Genomic DNA, 11,222 nt, shown 5'->3' on the forward strand with positions numbered 1-11,222 from the left:
ACAAATTAATTCATACTCAACACCATTATAATTTCCAAATCTACCATTTACAAATTCACTTTAAAAAAGAATCATATGAAGACAATGTCAATATTATTATTTTATTTTTTTCATATAAATATGAAGACACATGGGAAGGAGTTACACACAAAACCTGCCAGCTATATTTGGCAGGCTATTGTTTTTTTTCCAATCTTCAATATTTAAGAATAAATGCACAAATATTTGTCTTCTTGTCTTCCCTTTTATCATGGAATTTATTGTGAACAAACACGTACTGTATCTCACCTGACATGGATGTTCAAAATGTCTCACTTCCGTCAAAGATACTGTACACAAAAACAAAAAACCCTTACAAATGAACACTCAATAACTACCATGATAAACATATGCACCACGATGTAGGCTCTAATATCACATACACACCGCTCTCTCACACACAAAAATTCCATCTATGTGCTAATGGGGGAAAAAAGAACCATGTACTCTTCATTCATCTGCCCTGCTCACATGTGTATAAAACACTCAGTATGGTGCTGAATTGTGTCAGTCTGAGCAAAAGCTTTAAGCCATCATGACGCATTGGCTGCAGTGCCTAACCTCATCTGGGCAAATCATAAAGTAAAAAATTAAATAAATAGCAGTAGGAGTGGAAGCCACTCACCATGCCGGTTCACCATGGCCTTTGACCCCTAACCCATCACATTCCCCCTGACTGTGAAGGGTTAGGGCTCAAAGGCCATGGTGAACCGGTGAGTTTTTAATGATGACTTGAAGATGGCCAGGGAAGCAGCATTGCGGATCTCAGCAAGAAGTACATTCCAGATGGTGGGGGCCGCAACACTGAACGCCCTGTCACCAACGGGTGAATGGAGAGATTGTAAGTGAGGAGGAGTGTTTTGTACTGAATCCGGGACTTGATCGGCAGCCAGTGAAGATGGAGGAGGGTGGGGGTGATGTGTTGCCAGGGCTTGGTGCGGGTGAGAAGCCTGGCGGCAGAGTTCTGGACGTATTGGAGCCTCTCCAGGGCTTTGCTGGGAAAAGAACAAATGAAAGGGGAAGTAATGCTTAGACCCACCCAGGGTTTTGTTGAAAAACTGAAACTGCTGGTAGCCCAATACCTCTTGGAAACTCAATGCTCTAAGACTGTCCCCCTACGCATCTTCAATCCCGTTAACGTTCCCATAACTATCAAAAAAGGGGGCCGTTGCAGGTTTTCTTTGACCTGCCTAGGCTGTACAGCCTGAAGACACAGTCCAGCCAGTGCAGACTTGAACCTCCCATGGTTCCTAGTAAGAGAAACAAATAAGTGCCAACAAGCAGATACAAAATAGCCTGAAGGCAGGACTGGCTCTCCGCAATCACAGCAGCTGGACGTTGCCTATGGTGATGGTCTGCAAAAAGGATATATATAGGATATATACGTAAGCACTACCCCACATCCAAGACACAATAATAATATATTGGGAGGGATGAAACCCTCTTTAATGGTCACACATGCAGAGCACACACAGTGAAATGTGTACCCATCCTAGTACCAGGAGTCTAGTAAGAGCAGTGGGAGTGCGGGTGTTGTCTGGGGCCTTGCTCAAGGGAACCACAGCAGGGCAGGAGGTGAACTCGGACCTCTCCATGTAGCAGTCCACACTCCATACTTTAAGTCTGTTCGGGGACTTGAACTGGCAACCCTACAGCTCCCAGTCCAAGCCCCTACTGACAGAGCCACTGCCGGACCAAGGGTTGGGACAAGATCCTCTCCACTGCTAAATTGTTCAGCATGCTGGAAGAATTCCGGTCCTGCATCATACTTCATGTGGTTTGTTAAATACTTTGCTTCTGTGGCTGAGCCCCTCCATGCCCTGACAAAAAATATGCCCATTTTCAGTGAATTGTGGAATGTCAGGCAGTTTTCAGCAAATACAAATGTTTGCTGACCACAGCCCCAGTCTTGGGTTATCCACTTTACCAATGCAACATGACACTTGACACCATCGTGAGTGATGTGGGAAATGGCTCCAGTTCAGCAAGGCAGGGAGTGCATGCTGGCATCTGGGAGTCGTAAACTGACCAAAACTGTAATGAATAACTGCACTACACAATGGTGAACTGTGCTTCACAGTGCGCACCGACCACAACAGCCTTCGCGGCTAGCAGATGAGGGACAGCCTGCCAGGTGGATGGAGAGACTTTGAGTTTGTCAATCATACCGGCCGGTTACACGGCAACGGAGAAAACCTCTCGAGGAGACCCTTTCGCCAGTCTTGTTCATGTAAGATGCCATGCCCCTCCTGTGAGCTTTATTCATCATGCTGTGCAGTTCCAGTTGGACTCTGACATTAACCAGGTGACGCTGAGACCAGTGGGGGTAGAGAGATCTTCAGCTTCCACAGCAGCGAGGCCAATGGGGGTAGGTGAAGCTTCACCTGCTGAAATAGACAATGTAAATTATGGAAAAATCTAGCTGATGACCAACAACACTACTGACCTATTTTGCGGCTAGAGTCCATAGGAACTGCGGAAAGCTAAGGAGACTGATCCAGATATTGGCCCTATCAGGACATGGATGGAGGCCAGCAGCGCGCACTCACCATGGGTAACAGTCTCCCCATGCAGTCCAGCAAATAAGACACATTTGAGCCAGTTCTACTGCTTAGACAACACACAGTTTAATTCACAAGTTGTGCTGCCCCACGTCTACCACCCAGATATAATGAAACAAATACCTGGAAAAAATAGGTTGACATTTTGGTCAGGAGCGCATAGTGGCTCGGCTACAGACCCAAAGCTTCTGGAACAGAATTTTGCTCTCTAACTGCAGCACCTGTACTAGCTCGCATCCAAAGCCAGGCACCTGAAGATACCAAAAGCCTCCATAGGCACTGGCAGAGTAGGAGCCATCATGGAGCGCATCGCCCTGGATATCAAGAGGCCACTGAATGAGACAGCACAAACTGGATATGGGTCAACCCCAGCCTTTGAAATGGATCCTGCAGACCCATCCTGGGTCTATCTCAACTGTTCACCAGAGTCGACTCATGTTTTTTTTACTTGAGGAGAGCAGGTTGAATACCATATGCTGTTATTAAAGCTGTTTTTCTTTTTTTGGTAGGCCTATATGCAATTAAAGGTAATATTTTGTGTAATAGAGAATTTCAGTTTTCAGACTTGCTTTTTCCGGGTTTCTTTATGCTCCATTGTGATATGAACAAATGCTATATAATATACACCATATAGACAAAAGTATTGGGACACCCCTCTGAATCATTGAATTCATTCAGTCCCATTGTCACAGGTGTATACAATCAAGCACCATGCAGCCTGCCTTTACAAACATTTGTGAAAGAATACAGTAGGTTGAAAGAGCTCACTGATTTCTAACGTGGTACTGTAGTGCTTGAATTGGGCCGGTACTCACCGGTACGCAGTACCGGCACTTCTGATTTTTACCCATGTGGTACCGGCACTTTACTGAGCCGCCGGCAATATACGTATTGTAAACGCAACGCAGCGCAAATGTGGGTCTGACTCTGCCTCACAGAGGGTGACTGGCTGTCTACATGACGTGGCCTGCCGACATTGCCACTTTCATACAGATCATACTCATCATGCCCTCCATTGGTCTCTGTGTGTCATTCAAGCTCGGGAGGGTGTGTGTTGGTGTATGTGTGGCGCGAGCGAGCGAGAAAGCGCGCGCACCGGTTACGTGTATTGTTGTTAGCATCTGGTGCTAGCTAGCTGCGCTAACGGATATAAGGAGCTTTTTCAACAACAAGGTGGAGGGAGAGTCCTTTGCTGTCAGACTGAGAGGCTGATAACTACAGCTCTGGTGAGGTAAATTACTCTCTGAGTCTTTAGATAGTTAACTTAGTTTAAGTTATCTCAGTGGGCCTCAAACGGTTCGGTCACCATTTATGTAAACACATATTTCCATTTGAGGGGGTAGTGATTCGTAAAATATGCATGAATAATACAAACAAAATGTTAACTAGGTGAAAAAAGGTAAGATAAACTTGTTGAGAGCTAAAACTAGTCTTTGCTGTTGCCTCAAAGAGGAGCAGGGGGGAGAGGAGGGAGACAGGAGAGGCCGATTCAGGAGCCCAGACACACTCACAACTATAAATGAACCAAAAACAAATAAATAAACAAGTTTCAATGTTTTTTCATATTGGATATTGTATGTTATTGGTTATGGCCATGTACTTATGATTTTATGATGATTTAAATGTATACATTTTTGTTTCATATGGGTGTAGTCTCTTTATATCCCCCTCAAAATGCACCAGATTGATGCATTTAAGTCCAACATTTAAAAAAAAATCTCACCGGGGGAGCATGCCCCCGGACCCCCCAATAGGATTTGAGGCCCGGCCCCATTGTTCCCAAATAGATTTGCAATTTTTTTTAAATAGTAACCCATCTCCATATGTTTCTTTTTGGGTAGTAGATTTAAACTAGAGGGCTATCACTTTGTGCAGCAACGCTATTGACAAATAAATCCAGCAAAATGGCACAAAAAACTGGTAGTGGCCTCAGGGACGAGGAGTCATTTAACCAGCCAGTAGGAGTCAAGCTTTACTTTCTTTTATATCCATAAAGAAAAAGTAAATCTGTTTACAGTTGTTTCATTATGGATGTTGAGAGGTATCCATATATCTCTTCATTTTTCTCTCAAAGTGCACCAGATTGATGCATCTAACTTCAATATTTAAAAAAAAAATGTTACCGGGGGAGCATGCCCCCGGACCCCCCTAGACTAGAGGGTGTCAGGTCCACTCCCCACTTATAAAAATAGCACTTTACCACTGCACCCCCTCTAATCTCAGATGCACCCTGAGTCATTTTGTTTAAGTACAGTGAGCCTTTCTAAAATATACAGTAAAGAGACAAACCCACCAGCATTATAAGATATACTATGACTTTGTGCCAAATACTTGTTGCTGATTTAGAGTACTGGCACCTTTTTTATTCCAATTCAAGCACTGAATATACTACACAGTGTGTCGAATATCTTTAACACATAAATTAGGCATCCTATCTTATCTAAGCAGTGCTCTTAGTTTGATGGTACTATGTTTTTTCCCCATATATCATTAAAACGTGGCGTGACAGTATGCTACCAACACAACGTAAAAATAGATCGCTGAGCGGAACCAATGTTTGAAAGCAGCTCCCCGGCGGAGCACTTTAGATGTTGCAAGAGAGAGATGTAAAGATGGCGGCGGCCTTGGTACAAATGACATGTTTGTACCGGGGGGTTTTAGCGGTTAGGGTCCCCGGCATCAGGCCGCTGATCCCCGGGCTGGTCCCGCTGCAGTACCGGGCCTTCTCGGTCCGGAAGGAGCCGCAGCTGGAGGAGAACCCGTTCTTCGACAAGTACCAGGACAAGATCCAGAAGCTTCGCAGGTCAGCGGCTAGCGGCAGCACAGCACCATGTCACCGCTAGAAAACTGTCATTTTACAAGTTGTTGGATACTCGAAGAGTTTAAATGCAATATAAACCAATGTTAAAGACTTAATAGAAAGTATGATAGACTAATTATGTATTCGGGGCAAATTTAAACAGGCAGTGTGTTTGAGTTTGACCAGAAGTCTACGGTGATGTTGAGAGGACAAATGGGCTGGTTAGCAATCTTAGGGTAAAATATAAGGAATTGAAATAAACAAACCTTTTTTGGAACGTCAATTGTATGCCGAACATCTTACTAGACTATTTATATGAATAGGAGTATTGGAGGATGGATGTGTAACTTGTAGTAAATTAATACAAATTTGAAGGTGATTCATTATTATCAAACAAAAATCAAGTGATCACATTCATGCTTTTTCTACCCTTGTAGTTTGTCCCTTTTGATTAGAATTACAGTACCATGGTTTTAAAAAATAAATGTCAATGGATTTAGACAGCCAATAACATGCATGTTAAAAACAAAGTCAGTCACCACTGCATTAATATGTAACAATAACATTTGGGCATTTCACATTTTTACTAAAAATGAAAACTTCCACAGCAAACACAACTTGTATTTAATAAATCAAAACAGGCCAAACTATTAATGAGTTGCCTTATCGAGCTGGAACCTCTGAGTTAGATGAGGTATGTAATGGGACTGTGGAGTCGGTTGACAAAGCTGTACATTATTTCTGCCTTTCATAAAGTAAATGTATTCCTTTTGAAACTTTGTATTTTTACTGATTTGATGTCGGCCTTGTTTTCAGCACCAAACCTCAGGAGTACAAAGCCAGAGTGGAGACGTGTCGTGATGCCAAGAAGGAAGTGCTGGGACACTCAAAGCAGACAGAGTTCATCAAGCTCATGGAGCAGGAGGTATAAACCGCATGAAAATATACTGGAAGTTTTGAAATGGCATTACAATTGAATTCAGAAATATAAACACATCGTTTTTCCCTGCATAATCTGGTTAATTTGTAATGGCGTGCGTTGAAATGTCTTCATAAATTGGACAAAACGTAACTCCTGTGCACCCTCTTACATAAGGGAGAGGAATTATAGAATATGTGTGTTTGATTTCTTTTATGTTCTGTCTGTTGCAGTTGGAGAAAAAGGACAAGATTGCTGCTGGCGAAGGAGAGTCAGGAGGTTTCACAAAGAACAAGGTGGGGAACATGCTGGAATTAAAATATATTTTCTTTGAAAATAGTTGTACTTCCTACTAGGGCTGCACGATATATCGTGTCGTGACGATAATCGCGTTATGCGCATGCGCGATATTCACATTGCGTGGACGTGTGATTAAAAAAAAAAATCATGTTACAATTATTTTGCTGCTTGCTACAAAAGGGAAACTTGCACGGCTCTCATGTCAGGGGTACTTGAGTGAGTGACATGCAGGCTCTGCATGCACAGCAAACCACCAATCACAATCAAATCTCCAAAGCAAACGGACCCGGTGATTAAAGGTAAAAACACTGAATAAAGTAGTTTCATGTGTTTCTCCAGGGCAGTTCGGCCCTGCTAACCAGTGCTAGCTCAGCTTGTTGCTCTGATAGCTTAAGATCCAGACGTCCGTGACTAAAATCCTTCATCTGGTTAAAAATAGTACCAAAAAAACCCCCCAATTGTATAGCATTAAAGTTCAAGAAAGGATGGTTTGCGGGGAAAAAAAACGGTCTTTTCTTCAATTCCTGTATGTTTTCATATCGCAATATATATATATATCGCATCGCAGGGGGAAAAAAAATCGCAATGTCAGTTTTTTTCAATATCGTGCAGCCCTACCTCCTGTTATTACTTACAACATACCATCAAAGTTAAAATGAAGATCTGGTAAAATATTCAGTGACAATAATTAGTTAATGCTGCGGGTATAAAGGAATAATGTAAGATTATATTTTGTCTCTGAATTAACAGTAACAATTCAGATATGATGATTTGACTATGTACAAATAAGGTGTAACGTGTTGTTCTGCAGACGCTGGACTCCATCCTAGACCTGGAGAAGATCCGGGACATGACGGGGGGGGAGGTCTCAGAGGTGAGTCAGCGTCGCTCCAGGTTACCCCAGAACGTCCCTCTGTTTCCTGTGACGCTTTGAACTGCGTGTTCTTTGTTTGATCTTTTGTGTTCTTCTCTCAGCTCTGGATGAATTATTACGCCGCCAAGGACACAATCAGCGCTGTGATCCCGGTGAGTAGAACACAGAGGTCATGCTGATGCTTCAGAGTCTCCAGACGTTTCATTCGTTTACATCTTTTATAAGTATTTGTTTCAATGCTTGAAAGGAAGGTTTCTTTGCTTTTTTACAATAACTTAGTTTATTTGAGTTTAACTTGTGTTCCCCTTATTGATTTTTCCCTTGGATTTCTTCGTTTTTTATGATTTAAGATACATTTTTATCAATTTATTATTATTTATTTATCATTTAGATATTTCTTTTTGTTCTTTAAATGTTTTTCTTTTAATATTCCACACATTTTGATATAATGACCTAATATCCTGTCTTTTTTTTACTTGCAGACGCAGTTGTACGATTTGATTAAAAGCAGATCAAATGCTTCCCCTATGGTAAGATCACTGCTGCTTCCACTGAACATGCTGATGGAAAGATGCAGATTCAGAAACAGCATAACATTCTTCTGCTATACGTGACACTTATGAAGCAGTGCTTCACATTCCTCCTCTTTTATTTCTCTTTCCCTGTGGTCTCCCTCTCCTCAGTTCCTCTACGCTCTGCCTCAGAGGGAGGGATACGAGTTCTTCTTGGGTCAGTGGTCCGGACACGAGCTCCACTTCACCTCCCTCATCAACGTCCAGGTAATCCTCTCACAAGACCCCTTCACATGCTGCTGCAGACATTGAGCTCATTTGGGTTTGTAAGTAGGCATGTCTGTTTATATATTTCAAATAAGAAAAACAGTAGAAATCAGAAACGGATAAAAAAAAAAAAAGTTCAAACGCAGCTCTTGAAAGTATTTATATTTTATTCAAGTATAAATATTTTGAAAAGGTCTAGTTGAGTTCTATAGAGTACTGTAGTTGCATATATTACAAGGGAAAATTAGGTCCAATGCTCTATCGATTACGACAAGTTTGGGAAAAGTCCATATTACACCAGAGCTACTTTATGGTTTGCCATTCCAAATAAAGTTGGATTTGTCTTCTTCGTCTCACTCTGAAGACTGTAAGCTTACATTTTCTTTATGTGTGCAGACGATGGGTGAGCATGCTCCCAGTCAGCTGATCCTCTACCACTACCCCGACCTGAAGGAGGAGAAGGGCGTGGTCCTCATGACCGCTGAGATCGACCCCAAGTTCATAGTAAGTCCTCCACATGCTGAGGTTTACCTGTATGCACTCACTGCTGCAGGCTGCACCCTTATCAAAGCAGCTTACTGCTGCTTTTACAGGGTTTTCATGACTGTTTGCAGATAATGTACACTATACTGTGCATGGCCCACATACTGTCCTGGCTCTTTTAGTAGTATATTTATGCTTATGATTTTAGAATAACTTGTTTAGCTAGAAGGGCAGTTTAACAGCGCTGACATCTGCCAAAGCTTTTTTCATAAGTGAGACATAATATATGCATCTGTCCTTTTTTTATTTGGATCTGCTCCAAAATGAAAAAGGTTCTTCCTACACCCTTCCACTAAGTTTCCTGACAATCATGCCTTTTTATTTCATAATCAGACAAACAAACCACTCCAAAGTTCAGCTGTAATGTCCAGGTGTCCACTCTATATACTGTAAAATACTTTTTAAATGGTCTTTTAGCTTTTATTATTTACCTACTTTTATATTTTTCTATATATTTCATAGGTCTGAAAGGGTTTCAACTTATATTATTTATTTAGCAGTTTATTTAATAGCAACATTTCCTTTTTAAGTTGGTCCTTTTTAATATTTGTATCGTTGAACCTTTATTAGAATTCTGAAGTTTTTATTACTATCTTTTATTTTTGTTGTGCATATTTACTTTACTTTATAGGGTTTTATATTGTTTAACCTCAATGTGTCTCTTAACCTGTTAAACTGTTACATGTTGTTGCTAAGCTGTTACATGTTGTTGCTAAGCTGCATGTATCTGAATAGGTCTTAACATCTGATCTAAGGGGAATTTGTTGTTGTTTATTTGTTACTTGTTATGTATGAATAGTGCTATATAAATAAAGCGTTATTATAGAGACACTATATTTATTAAATAATATATTGGCTACATGTTAAACTGTCTGTTCCTTCCCCTCCACAGACCGTCCACCAGGCTCAGTGCTTGGCCAATCAGGTGCAGCTGTTCTACGGCACGCATAGGCAGGAGACGTTCCGATTGGTGGAGGACTTTAACCACCACCCTGCAGACTTCAAACACATGTTGTTGATCGCAGAGCTGGAGCAGAGCGGCCTGGGGTCAGCGAGGGCAACCATGGGAAGCCAAGAGATGGACTGAAGACCCTCTCTTGCAGTTGGACCTCCTGGAACCGTTGATGTTCCTTTTTAATTCAGAGAGATATGTGCTTTTTCTTAAAACAACCAAAAGAAGCTCCACATGAACTCTGTTGGAGATTTTATCATTTCATCTGCCCGACATCTCTTCATTGTGCATCCATGTGTAAGTAACCACAGGAGAATAATGTGGTATTGGTCAGTTCCATGATAAATAAATGCCTATAAAAGACTTTATAACCCAGTAGTGATCCCTAGAAACCCACTTGACGTTTAATAAATCATCTTCAAAAACCCAAATCTCTAATGTGATGATTTTTAGTGATTACTATCGATATGTGCAAATGTCAACAAATATTTGATTTAACATCTATTGTAAAGCTGACAGTCACTATAGATGTTTTTGCTGGATGTATTATGTGAATGCATTGTCTCTGGTGTCAGTGGGGGGGGGGGGGTGACAGAGATTTGTCAACTGTCACTGAATCTTCCAGATTAAGATAAGCATCCTTGTAGTGGATCATTTCAGTAATTGAATCGCTGCGATCAGGGAATACAACTCGTACAACCTATGCCATGTCTCTGTGTGCCCGGATCTAAACCTGAGTGTGTAATTGATGCAATTACTGTTGGTTGTAAAAGTTGTTTCTCTTCAATCCTCCACATAAGAGTAGAGTGTGATTCAGCCAGCTGTAGTGCCTCATGTCAGTACCAGGCCTGGATGTGCCATAGTGAGGATGTTCGGGCTGCAGCAAATCTCCTGCATCTCCACAAGAAAGGAAAACCAACAGCTCCGCCCATAAGCTCCGCTCAGAGGTAAGAATGTATTCTGACACGCCTAAGAACTATCAAGAAAGTGCATTACATTGGAATTAACACTGAACACAATGTTTGTTTTAATTTTGCTCTGGCTAAGCTGAACTGTAGGACCTGAGCGTTTGTCCGCTTCCATTGATGTTTCAATGCCCTCTAGTGGACAAACATTGAATCAATGTGATAACTGCCCCATGTAATGTTGACTATGAAGGCGGTACAAAAGTGTTCTATACTGTATATGTTCTAAATGTCAGCTCACTTCTACTGTAAGGAATCCAACACTAAAAAGTACTTTTGTAACAAAAAAGGATTTAATTGTAATTGTGCTTTAATACACAATGGGCTTCAAGCAGCAACAACCTTAATTTTTTTATTTTTTTAAAACAATCCTAAAATGCCAATCTGCTGTTCCCTAGGTGAGCCATTAATCCGACTTGGTTATATTATGTTTATTATTGGCATAGGTAATGCTGCCTAAAAAAAGGACAGGTGTTATGCCACGTATATA

General features: G+C 41.4%; 1 protein-coding gene across 1 annotated transcript; it reads left to right on the forward strand.

The window, feature by feature from the left end:
- The first annotated feature begins 5,166 nt into the window (after positions 1 to 5,166).
- atpaf1 (ATP synthase mitochondrial F1 complex assembly factor 1) lies at positions 5,167 to 10,198 on the forward strand. The gene is made up of 9 exons (XM_079647228.1): positions 5,167 to 5,403; positions 6,217 to 6,325; positions 6,553 to 6,615; positions 7,431 to 7,493; positions 7,595 to 7,645; positions 7,976 to 8,023; positions 8,177 to 8,272; positions 8,669 to 8,776; positions 9,708 to 10,198. The coding sequence occupies exons 1-9, from the start codon at positions 5,189 to 5,191 to the stop codon at positions 9,900 to 9,902; spliced, it is 948 nt and encodes a 315-aa protein (XP_079503354.1). The 5' UTR covers positions 5,167 to 5,188; the 3' UTR covers positions 9,903 to 10,198.
- The last annotated feature ends 1,024 nt before the right edge of the window (positions 10,199 to 11,222 follow it).

The sequence above is a fragment of the Notothenia rossii genome (genome assembly GCF_949606895.1).
Source record: "Notothenia rossii genome assembly, chromosome: 1".
NCBI lineage: Eukaryota > Metazoa > Chordata > Actinopteri > Perciformes > Nototheniidae > Notothenia > Notothenia rossii.

Bases quoted from the DNA above. Each gene is read 5' to 3' on its own strand.
- atpaf1 (XM_079647228.1), top strand. From the start codon at position 5,189: ATGTTGCAAGAGAGAGATGTAAAGATGGCGGCGGCCTTGGTACAAATG. The intron at 6,616-7,430 runs GTGGGGAACATG...GTTGTTCTGCAG, and splicing joins GAGGTTTCACAAAGAACAAG to ACGCTGGACTCCATCCTAGA. The intron at 8,024-8,176 runs GTAAGATCACTG...CCCTCTCCTCAG, and splicing joins GATCAAATGCTTCCCCTATG to TTCCTCTACGCTCTGCCTCA.